The following is an 18,505-nucleotide window of genomic DNA, read 5'->3' on the forward strand; positions in this document are numbered from 1 at the left end:
TGACGAAATTTTCTTTTTCGAAACAATTAAAGTGGGCTTCAAAACTTAAAACTATATTCTACCCTAATTTGAATTAGAAGGTAACTGTTGTAGACACTCTTTCATTAGTTTGACAATGAGAAAAAAAAATAAGCTTTACAAATTTCATGTCGATATTAAATAAGGGTTTTCTAACACGTTCTCTATTCAATTGTGGCTTCTCATATTAGTTTAGAGATACGGGAAACAGTAAGAAAAAATTAAGCTTAACATGTGTGTCCTAAAAAGTTTATGTTACTGCTAATTTGTTATTTGTTATTTTAATTCAACAATAGTCGTTTTGTATACGATAAAAAAATCCCGAAATATTAGAAATTTACAGTTTTAAATTGAGAATTTCTTTTTTAAAACAACTAAAGTGGACTTCAAAACTTGAAACTATTTTCTACCCTAACTTAGAATTAGAAGCTGACTGTTGTAGACACTTTTTCATCAAATTATAAAGTGTGAACAAGAATAATTAAGGAACATAATGGGGATTGAAAATGCATTATTGGTCTGACTGCCTATATATAGTAGTAAAAGCTAGAAGTGTAGGTGATCCAGTCATCAAGTTCCCATTGATTCAACGAATATTTATAAGTATACATGAGTGACACTTTACACAAATAGAAATGCAAAAATTTACATAATTAGAAACACTAGATTTAGAAAACCTAATTCCATCTTGACTTTTTTATTTTATTTTCACTTCTTTCTGATCGTCAGTTGTGGTGGTGTCCATGTCTATAAGAACCCTCCTAATAACGTTAATGCCTTCTGCAAGTTGGTGGTGGAGAAGAGATCTCGGTTAAGCCTCGAACTCGAAAGCTATAATGAAACTTGTCAGAACTAAGTGGTTTGGTGAAAATGTCAGCTACGTAATCAGCGAAACGAATGTGAGATATTTGAATAAGACCATCCTCAAATTCCCACGAACAAAGTGACAATCGAGTTCGATGTGATTCATTTGTTCATGAAAAACCAGATTAACATCAATATGCATTGCGACTTTATTTTCACAATAAACCTGAAATATTTTTCGAATAGGAATTCAAAAGTCCTGGAAAAAGTATTTCAGCAATTAGGGTTTGGCAACCATAAAAGCAAGAGTTGTGCCTCCACGAAAAATCGGGAAATTAGTGGTTGTTTTTGGATTTCTAAGACAATAGACTTACATCAAGCATTGCGAAGTAGTTGGTGGTTGATCGAAAAACAATAGAGCAATTAGCCCAATCAGAGTCACTAAAGCGCAAAAGCATGAAAATACTAAAGGATGACAAAAGATTCACATGATCAAAGGTACCCTTCAAATATTATAGTACAAGATTCACTGAATTCATGTGTCGAGCGTAGATATTGCATAAATTGACGGATATAGACAACAACTTCAAATGTTGCCCTAAAGAAATGAATTACATGTGGAGTTTGTAGTTGTTTTATCGACAAAAATCGAGAACTACGCATTACTCTATGATTTTCATCGGCAGGATGAGTACTAACGTTCAAACATCAAAGTTAGGTGTATCTTTTTGTTTTGACTCAAATAGCACTAGTTATCATCTTACCGACTGAAAACCAAGAATTATCCTTTTAAATGTTTCTCCTACTTTTTCATTAGTAAGATGAGTACCGACAACCAAACTTAAACAAATCTTTCCAATTTAATTCAAATAGTGTTCGTAATTGTCTTTCCAACTAAAACATTTTTACCAAAATATACAAATATATGAAAAAGTGAGTACTACATGAAGGTAAAACATGTCCACAGAGCAAGTGCAAATAACGGGAGTGTAGCACAGAAAAATGGTAAGTATATATAACATTTGGAGCTCTTTTATTTCCCCGTTTTCTCTTTTTAGAAACCACTCGCCCAAACCTAATTCCTTATATGTCTTGTCTCTTTTGGGTTAACTTGTAATCTCTCACTTCTTCCTCTATTTGAATAACTAGGTTTCTACCGGACAGTCGCGTCATATGAGCGCGGTGGGTCCCTCTTGACTAACGTTGGTAGATCATATTTAATTTTAGTTTACACTGAAAAAAAGAAGATTATGAATATAAAACACTAACAATGAAGTTGAGAAAACATATATGAAACTGAGAAAACGAACTGGAAGTCAATCACAAACACTAACAATTGTAGTAGTAAGATAAAAATGAACAGAATGAGAAAAGAAAAATAAGACGTCGACAACACCTGGGAGAAGATTTTTTAGGAGAAGTTTGGAGAAAATAGTTTGGTCATAAACAGAAAAAAAAAAGTAGGGAGAAGAGAGATAGGTGGGATGATATTGGGTAATTTCAATTTTCCTAAATAGATGGAAGTACAAAGATCAAAACTGAAAGTGATAAAATGACTCGAATATCCTTTTAATCGTGTATTTAATTACTCAAACATTAAAATTTATAACCGTTGAATCTAAACTAGAAAAAGAAATAGACGATCAGACTTATCAGTGGGATAACTATTAAGGACACCACAAGAGACGACCACCAACCCATCCAACTCGGCTAGACTCGGACAGGAGACCATGAACAGATAAGGATAAAGCCAAATCCTTGGTGGCTTAGACTTACCATATTAGTTATTTTTCATGTATAATATGTTACCATTTCATATAAGTTTCCATTTCATGTAAGTTTCCATTTCATGTATATCCTACCATATCTACATATACCTATATATAATACCATATACTAATTGTAATAGATACAGAGAAAATACAAAAGATTAACTTCCAATCATCTATTCATCTCTTTGTTCTCTGGTTTTCTTCTTACTCCATCATCTTCTCACTTTGGTTCATTTAGTATTAAGAGACCATTAGTCTCTTCACATGGTATCAGAGCCTACTTGAATTTTTTTTTTACACACAATGTCTTCAACCATTGATACCACCATTCAATCCGCTACTAATTACTCAAGTATTCGATGTCCACCATTCGGACTCTCCAACGACTGTTTTAATTCAACCACCTCTTACCGGAGATAACTACGACTCCTGGTCTCGTGGTATGACCAAAGCCCTCCGTGCCAAAGACAAACTTGGTTTCGTAGATGGGACTATTGTGAAGCCAACTTCTCCCGTTGAGTTACATTCATGGGAACGGTGCAACGATCTTGTTGCAAGTTGGATACTCAATTCAGTTTCTCCGGATATCCAGTCATCAATTCTTTATGATGAATCTGCTGCTGAGACATGGAAAAATCTCCATGATCGTTTTTTTCGAACCAACGCTCCTAAGGTTTTCCAACTCAAAAGAGCTATTTCATGTTTGAAACAAGAGGCCTTAGATGTCTCTACATACTTGACTCAGTTGAAATCGCTCCAAGACGAGCTTCAATCACTTACAACAGTTGAACCGTGTATTTGTACTCATGGTAAATCTATGATTGATAGGTTAAATCAGGATCGTCCAATTGAGTTCCTTCAAGGACTCCACGATCGTTTCTCTGCGATCCGCAGTCAAATCCTTCTCATGGACCTATTCCCCTCCACTTTACGTATTCATTCGCTCGTTAAGCAGGAGGAGGTTCAAAAAAATATTGTCAACTCTAATTCTCATAGTGTTGAAGCGGCTACTCTAGCCGTCGGCCAAGGTTCACGTTCTGATCGTGGTGACCCACAACGTTCAAAGCGACAACGTCCCTACTGTGACTATTGTCACACACATGGCCACGTTCGAGCTCAATGCTATCAATTGCATGGATACCCACCAGCAAACACAAGTCGGTCAGGCCCAATAGCTCGTTCTCGAGGGCGCCCACAACAGCATCATATAGCTGCCTCTGTCACATCAACAGCAACCCAACAGGGAGCGCCCGCAACCACTTCTCTGACCAGGGAACAGTACCAGACTTGATTACCCTATTAGACCAAAACCGCCAGTCTACAGGCACCCCTGCTACACCAGAATAGTCCACCGACCCCATCATTACCTGACCGATATGTTTTTTAATACTCATTCTTGGGTAGTCGACTCGGGAGCGGCCAAACACATTTGTTCAACGTTATCCTCATTTACTTACGTCAAGGGCCCTCTCGACTATTATGTTCGACTTCCCGATGGAACACGAATACGTGTTCTCCATATTGGTTCCATTTCTTTTTCAAAATCATTTTTTCTTAAAAATGTTTTACATGTTCCGGATTTCAAAATCAATTTGATTTCTGTTTCGGAAATAACTACATCTTTGTTATGTGAGGTAACTTTTAATCCTTCCTCGTGTGTCTTTCAGGACCTAGCGACGGCAACGAAGATTGGACTTGGTGATCGATCGGAAGGACTCTATTTTCTTCGTACGGACCCTAGGATTTGCTCATCTTTCTTTTCTAGTAGTAGTAATAATGTTAATTTTAATATTTGGCATTGGAGATTGGGACACCCCTCTCTTTCTCGATTTAAGTATTTGCTTTCTAATGTTCATTGTATGAAATCTATTTCTATCAATAATAAACCGTGCGATGTTTGTCCTTTATCTAAACATAAACGTTTACCTTTTCCGACTAGCACCTCCATTACTTCTCGTCCTTTTGAACTCGTTCACGCCGATCTATGGGGTCCTTTTTCGGTCCTATCAAACTCGGGATGTTGTTATTTTTTAACAATGGTTGATGATTATTCTAGATGCACTTGGATATTTCTCCTCCCAAATAAATCCGATACCACCAAGTACGTCACTAATTTCACAAAATTCGTTTCAAATCAATTTAAATATCACATTAAGAAATTCAAATCCGGTAATGGTTCAATCTTGATTCCCAAGATTCAAACCTTCCGATACGACAATGATTCTGAATTTATGAACCATGAATTACAAACTTGGTTCCAAAATCATGGAATCTCCCACCAAACTAGTTGCACCTACACCCCTCAACAAAATGGGGTCGTAGAGCGCAAACATAGACATATTTTGGAAGTGGCGCGATCTCTACGCCTTCAAGCCCATCTCCCTCTTTCATTTTGGGGTGAATGTGTCCTTACCGCAGTGTATTTAATAAATAAGTTGCCCACTCTCGTTTTACATGGAAAATCTCCACACGAAAAGTTGTTAGGTTCTCCTCCTAACCTCAACCATCTTCGAGTTTTTGGTTGTTTATGTTACTTCCGTCATCCTATCGTTAAGACAAAATTAGATCCTCGAGCCTCTCCGGGTATGTTTATTGGCTATCCTAATGGCCAAAAAGGCTTTCGTATATATGATTTCTCTACACGAAAGGTAATTACTTCTCGTGATGTTATCTTCCACGAAGACCGATTTCCGATGACATCTATTCCCACCTCTAAGAAACGACATTTTTTATCCATTACTGATGACGGCGCATTTCAACATCCTTCCACTTTGATGTCTAATCCGGTGGCTGCCCTCAGAAGTCGTTCTCCTTCACCCACGACTCCAACGGTGGACCTACCCACTACGGGCACTCCTGTCCCCTCAACAGTACAAAATTTGTCTACAGGCACCTCCCACCTGCCTCATTCTTCTACGTCAGGTCCTTCATCACCTTCACATGGGCCATATCCAGCATCTCCAAGCATCACGTCTCCTAATAGTTCTGACACCTCCGGTTCCATCTTGTGATTCACAGATGGATACACACCGGCCTCAACGTTCAAGACGCCCACCAAAACATTTATCGGACTACATTTGTCAATCGTCTACTAACCCCTCCATTCCTTATCCTATGGCCAATTACATATCCCTTGATGTATTCTCAAAGCATCATCAAGTATTTCTTGCCTTTGTTATTTCAACTGTGGAACCCACTTCTTATTCACAAGCTATGAAGTCCCCAGAATGGCGAAATGCTATGTCAAAAGAAATTTTGGCACTAGAATCAAATAAAAATTGGTCCATCGTCGATTTACCTCCCGACAAACGACCCATTGGTTGCAAATGGGTCTACAAGATCAAATTTCGCTCTGATGGATCGGTTGAACGTTACAAAGCCCGGCTTGTTGCCAAGGGTTATACTCAAATAGAAGGTCTGGACTATCATGACACATTTGCTCCGGTAGCCAAGTTGGTCACTGTCCGTATCCTTCTCTCCATTGTCGCAATCAAGGGTTGGTCACTTCACCAACTTGACGTCAACAATGCTTTTCTCCAAGGAAATCTCAATGAAGAAGTCTTCATGAAACTACCACCTGGTTTTTCCAAACAGGGGGAGTCCAAAGTTTGTCATTTACACAAGTCTCTCTATGGCCTCAAACAGGCTTCTCGTCAATGGTTCTCGAAATTCTCCTCAGTTCTCTTAAAAAAGGGTTTCACTCAATCCCTCTCTGACTACTCTCTTTTTTCTTTCACCACTTCATCCACATCTCTTTATGTTCTGGTATGTGTGGATGACATCATAATTACTGGAAATAATGATTCGGCAATTTCCAATCTCAAAATTTTCCTCGACCAAACATTTTCTCTAAAAGATCTCGGACGTCTACAATACTTTCTCGGCATTGAAGTTTCCCGATCTTCAAAGGATATTTTCCTATGTCAAAGAAAATACGCTCTCGATATTCTCGCAGATTCAGGTCTCACTGCATCACGACCTTCTCCCTTTCCGATGGAACAAAAACTCCGTCTTAGCCCTTCAGATGGTGATTGTCTTTCTGATCCCTCTGTCTATCGTCGTCTAATTGGACGATTACTCTATCTTACTGTCACTCGTCCTGACATTACCTATGCAGTTAATAATCTTAGTCAGTTTCTTCAAAATCCTACTAACATTCACCTTGAAGCGGCACATCGTGTCCTTCGTTATCTCAAAGGTTCTATTAATCATGGCATATTTCTTTCGGCTAATAGCTCCCTCCACGTCACTGGCTATTGTGACTCTGACTGGGCAGGTTGTCCCACGACTCGACGTTCCACTACAGGATACTTTACTATGCTAGGTTCAAGCCCTTTGTCATGGAAGTCAAAGAAACAACCCACAGTTGCAAAGTCTTCAGCTGAAGCTGAATATCGAGCACTCGCTAATCTTACTTGTGAACTCCAATGGATTAAATCCCTTCTTATGGATTTCGGCATTACTCATTCTTCACCAATGTCCGTCTATTGTGACAATCGCGCGGCACTTCACATCGCGGACAATCCGGTTTTCCATGAACGAACCAAGCATATTGAAATAGACTGTCATTTCGTTCGTGAAAAAATTAAAGGCAACACAATTGTTCCCCGTTTTACATCAACAATCGATCAACTAGCCGACATCTTCACCAAACCACTAGGTGGCGACATTTTTCAGAAGACTATTGGCAAGTTGGGCATCATCTCAATTTCTCCTCCAACTTGAAGGGGAGTATTAAGGACACCACAAGAGACGACCACCAACCCATCCAACTCGGCTAGACTCGGACAGGAGACCATGAACAGATAAGGATAAAGCCAAATCCTTGGTGGCTTAGACTTACCATATTAGTTATTATTCCATGTATAATATGTTACCATTTCATATAAGTTTCCATTTCATGTAAGTTTCCATTTCATGTATATCCTACCATATCTACATATACCTATATATAATACCATATACTAATTGTAATAGATACAGAGAAAATACAAAAGATTAACTTTTAATCATCTATTCATCTCTTTGTTCTCTGGTTTTCTTCTTACTCCATCATCTTCTCACTTTGGTTCATTTAGTATTAAGAGACCATTAGTCTCTTCACAATAACCAACTGACCTGTTCTATTATGATAGATGAGCATATATCTTCCATGCAAGACCCAATCTTAGAAACTCTAAGTGCCACTGGGGATTTTTGGAGTTTTTTCCTAAAAACTCTTTCCAGTGCAAAGCTCATTTTGGATCTCTAAGATGATGTAGTAGTTGTTAGAGCATCTCCAATGCAAAACTATGAAAAAAAATCAATTAGTCTTATAGTCAAGTTCCAATTGAGATTTTCATTCTTACGTGGCAAAATAGAGATCCTCCAATTTTCGTATGTCTCCAATGCAAATCTCTAAAGTTGTTTTATTTACTTATATGTCATGATTGTAAGTAATCAGTCATTGTGAAATATATGAATACATGATTCTTGTTGGTTCAAGTTTAAATATTAATCAGGTGGACAATTAGAGATATCTCAAGATTACACTCTAGAAATAGAGTGTCTTATTGAAGTATCTCTATTCCATCCTCGATGCGTCATCTTTAAGATCTTAGTTGAGTTTTGAATTGGAGATAATCTATATAATAAAACAGAAGGGAAAAACGTTGATTGGGACAAACATCCTTTTCAATAAAAGACTATGTAATAACTAGTGGCTACGCCACGCTCCCTTCTTGAAACGTTTTACGTGTTTGAAATTTTAAAACATCTGAAATATATTTGAGTGCCCTAAAAAAGTGAATGACTTTGCTCGTAGAGCTCAAGATGAAGAGATTGAAGTATCAATTCAGCTACGTAATATCAAAATTCAATACATAAACTTGTTTGAGGGCATTTCTTCTTCGACAATGCCAACAAATAAAACAATTAACCGGCTTCTCATAATTAAAAAATATATTGGGTGAATCATTGTCTCTATATCATGATCATATTTCGGATGTGACATTTAAATGAAAGTGCAGAGAACTATTGAAAATCAGTTGACCATTATCAATAAATGGTTAGAGCAAAGAGTAACACACACAATCACTAACAAGTAAAAAAAGTAATGTGAGAAAGGGAATAAGGCCACCTAAGATAAATCAGAAAATCCAAGGGGTGTAAACATGTACCACAAAACTGAAAGCGTATCTTACTGACATGCATTAAGAGGGACAAAAGTTATTAAAAGTACAAACCTTGCTTTGGGAGGGACATAAGGTAGTCATAAAATGATTAAAAGCTCCACGATCTTCGTTGATACTATTGTCAAATAATAATCTAAGCTCTTGTAGAAAAACAACGAATAATTTATTTATTACAGTAAAAATTAAAATATCTGTAAAAAGAAGCTGTTATGTAAAATGTGTTTGGAACATATAAACTTTGGATTGATGAACATTATATGGCAAACTACATAGGACGATGGATGCCTAAATCCCAAATTTATATGTTTGATATTACTCAAAGGAAATACTTTCTACTTAATAACTAATTCCTTTCAGATATGTTTCTTTATCGCATAACTCTATTCTTAACCAAAAGTACATATTGGAATCATGTTTCTTAAGGTGAGAAAACACAAGAACATATTTGTTGTATAGAACATCTTTTACGTAGCTACTCTACACATTTATATCTTACCTATCAAGAGTTGCAAGTGCTTGTGAATGTAGATATATTATCCAAAATGCATGTGTTCACCGCTGGGATAACGTAAGCGAAAGTGTATTATGTGACATACGATCTTAAACAAAATAATCAAACCAATTCTCCCTCTTCTTCACAATTTCAATACCATTGTCTGAAATCCACACGAACGATCAATAGCATCAAGAAATTATGGTATTGTAATTTTTTTTAACAAGATAGTTGTTTCTAGGCCTGTAAACGGTTTGAACTATTTTCGGATGCAGTATTATCCGAATTCGAAATCCGAAATTATTCGAACTATCCGATAAGGGTTCGATATCCGACGGATGGTCAAAAATGACATCCGAATCCGATATCCGAAATGCTATTCGAATATCTAATATTATCCGATCCGAAATTCTGAATTTTAATCCGTAACATTATACCACAATATTATCCGAAATTCCAAATATTATCCGATCCGAAATTCAAATACAATATTATCCGATCCGAAATTTTGATGAGGGTTGAAGACTTGAAGTTGAACTTTTATTCTTTGAAGTCTGAAGACTTAGTCTTAGACTTGAATTTGACTAGTTGAGGATAAAGTTTTGTTTATTTTTTAATCCCTTGGGTGAATCTTAACCATTGATTTCAAATGCGAATCGGACCGGATTTTTTCGAAGTCGGATATAGCTATATCCGAATCCGAAACCGGTATCCGAAAATTATCCGACAAGACATCCGGAATTCGAATCCGAAATCCGAAATGTCGGATTATTTGAGTGCGGATGCGGATCGAATTCGGATTTTCGGACCACCGTTTACAGGCCTAGTTGTTTCCCTCTATTGGCAAAGAAGGGTAGAAAAGAATTCATAGTTCAAATCCAATATAATCGCAAAATTTGTATCTCAAAAGAAATAAACTCCAGAAACTCAAATATTGCACAATTTATTATGTTAAAGTGGTTGAATTTGTACAAACAAATCGGAAAAAGGGTTCGTGATTAACGGATTATTCCAATATAAATATTGTTAAAATCAATAACAATATTCAAAGAGAAGAAGGAAGAGGAGAAACATTCTAATGGAGGCTATGGATTCATTCATTGAATTAGGTTTACAACTTAACAAATATATACTAGGGTCCGTTTGATACGTGAGAAAACATGGCTGAGAAAGCCGTTTTCTCGAGAAAATCAAATTTTATCTGTTTGATAAAGCTAATGAGTAAGAAAATCGATTTCTCGTGAGAAAAAAAGTTGGCAAAAGGGTTGGAAAATTTTCTCACCAAATACATGGGCAAACCGATTTCTCACGCATCAGAAAACACGCTCTCTCTTCTCATGCTTATCTCTCTCCGTCTCTTGTGCTTCTCTCTCTCAAACTTCCATGACTGTAAACATAAATCTAAACCCAAATTGATGAAATCGAAACTCAAATTGATAAAATCTAAACCCAAATTGGAACACAATTAGTAATGACGAATCTGTTAAATGAGCAGAAAGAAACATAAATCATCATGAAGCTTAATGAAATCAATGAAATCTTGTTTTCTTCTTCTCTTGTCGGCATCGGCAACAAATTGCCTTCTTATCTTATCAGCGTCAACTGAAGTCAGATGAAATCTTGTCATCGTCTTCTTCTTTCATCGGCATCAACAATAACTTTGTGGTATTCTTCTCTCATCGGCATCAACAACCATGTTGGAAATCCACCAAAATGGAATCAAATAACTTGTCTTCGATTGAATAAACCCTACATCAAATTATAAAATCTAACTAAGAAAACAAACACATAAATGTTGATGTAGTTATCAATTCTTGATTTATACAAAGATATTTGATTCCATTTTGGTGGATTTCCTTCTTAATTTTGGGTGAGTTTCCATTTGGTTTAAATTTCCAACTTGATAGTTTCTGCTGGTGATAGAAAATTAGGGTTTTGGATATGACTTGAAGAGTTAGAGACATGAAAACGAAACCAAAATCGAAGAGGATCAATGGCGACAGTTAGAAGACCTTGATTTTAGGTTTTCTAAAGAGTATTCAGATTTCCTAATTTTTTTATGATGAAGATGTGATTTGGGGAAGAGAATGAAGAAGAAGAACTTGAAACAAAATTCTGAAGGCACCCCCTTCAAAGCCCAATCTTAGTTTATAAAGCCATCCTTTAAAAGTCTAATTTACATGTTATATTCTAAAGGCACTCCGCAATTCCCACAACTCTATCAAACAGTTAAAAGTATCATTTCTTACCCAGAAAAGCTGATTTCTTACCCATTAGAAAAAATTGGATTTTCTTACTCACACATTCCCGCGTAACAAACGAACCCCTAATGATAAAAGACTAAAAGGCCCTTAAAGGGAAAATTACTAAACAACCCCTAACTATTATATGCATTATTCTAACACCCTCCCTCAAACTCACGGTGCGATTTTCAAAAGCACCGAGAGTTTGCTAACTAAGAAACGAAAGCGTGAAATCGAGTGACTTGGTGAACAAGTCAGCAATCTGCATAGTGGATGAGACAAATCCAAAATCTCCAAAACTACCATTTTTCCAAAATTGCGAACCAAAATCCAAAATACTGCTAAACCAAAATCCAATGCTAGCAACCAAAAATCGAAAACCCAATATTGCCCACCAAAATCCAATATCCGATACTACCAATCAAAATCCAAAATCAGATGTTGTCAACCAATATCCAATACTGCCAACCAAAATCCGATGTTGCCAACCGATATCCAATACTGCCAACCAAAATCCAATACTGCAAAACTGCTAAACCAAAATTTGATACAACCAACTAAAATTCAATACTGCAAATTACTGCCAAACTGTAAACAGAGAAGAAGATGCAATCGTTGGGGAAGAAGAATAGGAAGAGGAAGAGGAAGAAGATGCAAATGCAATATTGCCCAAAAGAGGAAGAAGATGCAAATGCAATATCGCCCAAAGGAGGATGAAGAAGATGCAAATGCAACATTGCCCAAAAGAGAAAGAAGATGCAAATGCAATATTGCCCAAAAGAAGAGGAAGAAGATTCAAATGCAATATTGCCCAAAGAGGAGAAGAAGATGCAAATGCAATATTACTCAAAAGAGGAGGAAGAAGATGCAAATGCAATATTGCCAACATTCAAATGCAATACTGCCCACAATCCAAATGCAATACGGCCAACATTCAAATGCAGTACTGCCCAAAATTCAAATGCCATACTACCCACAATCCAAATGCAATCCTGCCAACAAATTCAATAACAAATCCAAACCCACTTTCAAATATTTGAGTAACACCACCTCCTTCAAATTTCAAAACCACCTTATCCTAAATCATCCTCATCCAAAAAAACACTCAAATCAAATTCCAACCAAAACTACCATTTAATACCTCTTAAACCATTCAATACTACCAATCAAATTAAAACTGCCATTTAATAACATTCCACCTTCTTTTACATTCAAAAATTTCGTGAAGAATAACGAAACTAATAACCAAACTAAACCACTTCACCAAGCTCCCAAAACCGCAAGAAATCAAACAGCAAAACCGCCAAGAAACAACAAAAATGATGCTATGCCCGGCGGATTTCCCGGCCCAATCCCGGGCCATCCGAGTTGGCACGCCAACCGGGCATAGCATCATGAGTTGGCAGCGTGAAGAGAGTGATGTTTCGATATTTACACTTTGGTCCCTCAAATTTAATGCTTTCTGAGTTGAGTCCTTTTTAAAATAAGTGGAACCAAAACACGGGATTTCTTTTACTTTCCCTCTTTTGCTTCAAAGCTAGGGTTTGCTACCAACAAAAAAAAAACTAAAACCTAGGGTTTATTTCACTTCACTTTCCCTCTTCCAACTCGATTCTAGCAAGGTTTGCTTCAAATCACTCGAGAAATTCTAGGGTTTTGCTTCAAATCACTCGAGAAATACAGCTCCTTCACTCGATTCAACTCCAGGCATCATCAGGTAAGTTTTGAACTCAAAATCGAACAACATAACTAGTAAGATTTTGTTGAAATTCTAGAGTTTTATGTGTTTAATGGAGTATAGGGTATCTTTCTTTTTGTTGTTTTGCAGTTCTCACCCTATCCAGGTATAACCCCATAACACAACAGCACTAATTTACTCTTTTTCTTTTTTTATTGATCCTCTTCCACTAAATTTAACCCTTTATCTCTTCACCACCACCACCACTAGAACAATCACAAAATTTATCAAAATTAAGTTTAATTTCAATCTTTAAAATTATTTCCTTCTTTAATTATATATATTTGTTGTTGTTTCTTTGATTTTACAAATTGGTTTGTTGTATTTGGATTGAATTGAATTGAAACCCTAATTCTTTAATAAAGTTGAAGATATTCTAAGTTTCATGATTTCAAGATATTCAGTTTGAATTAGCTGATTTTATAATTTGGTTATTATCAATAGAAAATTCTAGGGAAGCAAATCAAATTTGTATATTATATGCAAGTTTAGGTAGTTCCATGTAAAATTGAAGTATGTATCTTGAGTTTATGGCATAGAGTGGTACTGGAGAAGTGGAGAAAATTTCGTGGTTTATGAACTTTTTTTGCATAACTATCTGATGTTATACAAGTAACTGTATACTGAAGTTCGGTCTCCATGTACATTAAATCTGAGAGAGTTGATTAAAAACTGAAATTTCACTTGTTTCACGCTAAGCAACATTTTTGTAAAGTTTGTTAACATTGGAAATTGTTTGTGCCCTACTATTATCTCTTGTTCCTTCCGACCCCGACCTGTCTTTAGAACATCTCTTTTAAATCTTTCTCTTCTTTCCAAACGATTAAAATTTGGAACAGAAAACATGTAAAGTATATAAAGTAATGCTACTAATATGAATCTTGCTTGCTACTTTATGATTTCCTTAGATTGTTCAACATATTGATTGATTTGTTTGATGGAACCGATTTGATCCTATATTTAATCTCCATAATTAGATATAATAAGCAATTATAGATGTAAAATCAATTTCATCTTAATTGCTGTTAATGAGTTATTTGATTTGTATTTTGGTACATATGTGAATCTTAGGATATTGTTTTGCATGTGATGGCTCGACTAACCGAAACAGAAAGGTAATTGTGTGGTTGTGTGTGTTTATTAAGATACTATTTTGAGCTAATAATAAAGGTCTCTGTATTTTTGTCAATAGAAAGTCAATGATACTGACTTACGTAGAAGAGAAAACATATCACGTGTGCTTGCTCGAATGGTTTTCTTAAGGTTTTGTTATCCAGAACCGAGCGCAATCCTAATCGATGGTTCACAAAGTGTCCACAAGCGGTATCATTTTTTTTTTGTATATTGTATATGCATTAAAGTATTTGAAAGTATTTCAAATGTTGTTATGACCATTTACCGTATGTGTGTCGAGAGGATTTAATGACAAGGGATGTGGATTTTGGTATTGGTTGGATGAACTTCGAGAGAAGACGCCTCCGGTATGTCATCACAATCATCAATATCTTCTTCGAAAATGTGAAACCCACATTCGCGTTTTCCATTATAAGATGACTTTGGACAACAATAGAACCTTCGACCTTCAGATTTTGATGTTATGAGCTTGGCAGGACCATCCCCACAAGGACACAATCGGTTCCATCAAACAAATCAATCAGTATGTTGAACAATCTAAGGAAATCATAAAGTAGCAAGCAAGATTCATATTAGTAGCATTACTTTATATACTTTACATGTTTTCTGTTCCAAATTTTAATCGTTTGGAACGAAGAGAAAGATGTAAAAGAGATGTTCTAAAGTCAGGTCGGGGTCGGAAGGAACAAGAGATAATAGTAGGGCACAAACAATTTCCAATGTTAACAAACTTTACAAAAATGTTGCTTAGAGTGAAACAAGTGAAATTTCAGTTTTTAATCAACTCTCTCAGATTTAATGTACATGGAGACCGGACTTCAGTATACAGTTACTTGTATAACATCGGATAGTTATGCAAAAAAAGTTCATAAACCACGAAATTTTCTCCACTTCTCCAGTACCACTCTATGCCATAAACTCTAGATACATACTTCAATTTTACATGGAACTACCTAAACTTGCATATAATATACAAATTTGATTTGCTTCCCTAGATTTTTCTATTGATAATAACCAAATTATAAAATCAGCTAATTCAAACTGAATATCTTGAAATCATGAAACTTAGAATATCTTCAACTTTATTAAAGAATTAGAGTTTCAATTCAATTCAATCCAAATACAACAAACCAATTTGTAAAATCAAAGAAACAACAACAAATATATATAATTAAAGAAGGAAATAATTTTAAAGATTGAAATTAAACTTAATTTTGATAAATTTTGTGGTTGTTCTAGTGGTGGTGGTGGTGGTGGTGGTGAAGAGATAAAGGGTCAAATTTAGTGGAAGAGGATCAATAAAAAAAGAAAAAGAGTAAAATTAGTGTTGTTGTGTTATGGGGTTATACCTGGATAGGGTGAGAACTGCAAAACAACAGAAAGAAAGATACCCTAGGTTTTAGTTTTTTTTTTGTTGGTAACAAACCCTAGCTTTGAAGCAAAAGAGGGAAAGTAAAAGAAATCCCGTGTTTTGGTTCCATTTATTTTAAAAAGGACTCAACTCAGAAAGCATTAAATTTAAGGGACCAAAGTGTAAATATCGAAACATCACTCTCTTCACGTTGCCAACTCATGATGCTATGCCCGGTTGGCGTGCCAACTCGGATGGCCGGGATTGGGCCGGGAAATCCGCCGGGCATAGCATCATTTCTAAACCTGGTTTCCAAAAACCTACCCATTCTTATTAACAAATCCACTTTTCAAAATATCCCAAACCACCCTTTGGTGTAACGGTTGGACACCCCTCTTAAGACCATGAGGTCGTGGGATCGAGTCTCGGTGGAAGCTGTTGCCATCAAGATTTATCCTATGTAATGTAGGCTATAAATAATGTAATAATTTTTCGGGCTTTAGGCCTCTTTGTTGTCGGGCTTTAGGCCTCTTTATTGTCGGGGTTTAGGCCTCTTTCATTCTCGGTTTAAATTAGGCGGTTGTCGTGCTTATTACATCTCTATGATGCATCAATGCCTTGTAACGACTAACGTAGATCGTAGTCGAATTCTCAAAAAAAAAAAAAAAAAAAAAATATCCCAAACCACCTTACCAAACCGCCTAAATCAAATCCCACTCAAACTACCACCTTCAAAATTAGCACCTTCTAAACTATTAAACCTCCAATCAAATCAAAACTATTACCTCCAACTGCCTCTTCAAAAAACAACCTTGTTGAGAACAGAAAAAGCAAATTCAAACAACCAGTAAAACTGCCTCCTAGTTTCCACCAAAACCACCCACTAACAAAACGAGGTTTTAAATCCACCAAAACTGCCTACACAAAACTACCTCTTGATTCCCATACAAAAATACCTTACTAAATCAAAACTAGACCACCTATCCAACTCGTCACAACCACTAACAAATCCAAAACCAAAACCTCCATTCAAAACCGCGAACAATCATATTTGAAATCTAAAACCGTTGCCAACAAATTCACTAATAAAATCGCCAATATCAAAAACCAAAACCACCTTTAAGAATCATGCTCTGATACCATGTTAAAATCAATAACAATATTCAAAGAGAAGAAGGAAGAGGAGAAACATTCTAATGGATGCTATGGATTCATTCAGTGAATTAGGTTTACGACTTCACAAATATATACTAATGATAAAAGACTAAAAGGCCCTTAAACGACAAATTATTAAACAACCCCTAACTATTATATGTATTATTTTAACAAATACAAACAAATATTACATTACTACATGAAAAATAATTGAAAATAAACCAACATTAATTGAAGAAATTACTAATCTCTAGCTGCTGAAATAAGAACCTTACCTGAAAAAGAACAGAGCTCCAATTGGAGAAATAAGAAAACCCAAAATTTAAGAAGTAAAAGTGCATTAGTTTAGAAGTAAAAGTGCACTAATTGAATAGTAATGCTAGCACCGATGATTCAAAATGGACTTCTAGAGAGAATACGAAGATGAAGAAGAATAAGAAAAATTGACCATTTTTGGTTATTTATCTCACTACAATTTCTAATGTAAAACCGTTAGATTCCGGTGAAATTTTGGCCAGAAAAGGAACTTGAATACAAACAACACTAACTCCATTATGAGAAAGAGGATTAGAATTAGTAGAACATGGATATAAGTAGGGAAACAACGAAGTAGAGAGAAAGATCTTTTTTAGCTTTTGATGATGAAAAAAAATGAAATCTTGATTGCCCATTTTCGTGGTTGTTTGAATTTTGGTTCATTTCTTCTTTGGTTTAGTTGTAGAGAAGCTTCTAACCAGTTTAATAGCGGACGCGGCAAAAATTAGAAGACTTTTTTTTTTATGAAAAATTTGGAATGTAACTCAAGTTATATGTAGGAAAATGTTTTTCGGAAATGACGAAATCAAGTTACAGAATGACTTGGCAAAGGCTTTTTGAATTTTTGACTAAATCTGTACCGTTAACACATGAACGGCCCATATTCAATTGCCACGTCATCTTTCTTTCTTCCCCAATTCTCCACTTAAGAGAGGGAGAGAGAGACAACAAAATGTTTTTGACTTCACTCGGTGAAACAGTAAAGATGATATCAAAGGGAATCCAATGAAATAAGAAAGCTTCTACATATTAATCTAACATGGGAAAATAACTCATTTTTACAATTTCATATTCATTGATTCTATCGAACAACAATTAGTAAACCACAAATAAAATCAACTAAATCTAAAGGCTACCCAGATAAGAGATTCATATCGGAATGATGAAATTGAACAAAATCAAGTACTGTGAAAACAAAATCAAATGAACCAAAAACTCAAAATGTTCGGAAATCATCGGTGATTTGATCTTAAGTTCTGAAGAAGACGAACTGTATTCCTTTTTAGACGACTCAATCTTAGAGGTGATTATATTAATGACTGATTTTGGGATTTGATATACAAAGTATTTTGCTTTCAGGGTATATTAGTAGGAAGAAAACATCTACGAGGAAAAGATGAAAATAGAATTTCGAGGATTGTTGTGGAGAAGTAGTCATAGGTTATTTCTGGTTAATTTGGAACCAAAAATTAGAATACCCAAGCTTGATTCTGTAAAGAAAAAGAAGGAGAATCACGAACGCTTTTTTTTCTCTCTCTCTCTAAAGTGGAGAAATGGGGAAGAAAGAAAAGATGACGAGGCAATTGAA

The 18,505-nt window shown here is 35.7% G+C and overlaps 1 protein-coding gene across 1 annotated transcript; it reads left to right on the top strand.

Annotated features, from left to right (window-relative positions):
- Positions 1-3,036: 3,036 nt before the first annotated feature.
- Positions 3,037-3,885, top strand: LOC147547842 (uncharacterized). Its single transcript, XM_086667959.1, has one exon. It carries the CDS (start codon positions 3,037-3,039, stop codon positions 3,883-3,885), a length of 849 nt encoding a protein of 282 aa, XP_086524085.1.
- The last annotated feature ends 14,620 nt before the right edge of the window (positions 3,886-18,505 follow it).

The sequence above is a fragment of the Eschscholzia californica genome, unplaced genomic scaffold (genome assembly GCF_041429995.1).
Source record: "Eschscholzia californica isolate CP2 unplaced genomic scaffold, dmEscCali1.0.p SCAF_3, whole genome shotgun sequence".
NCBI classification, from domain to species: domain Eukaryota; kingdom Viridiplantae; phylum Streptophyta; class Magnoliopsida; order Ranunculales; family Papaveraceae; genus Eschscholzia; species Eschscholzia californica.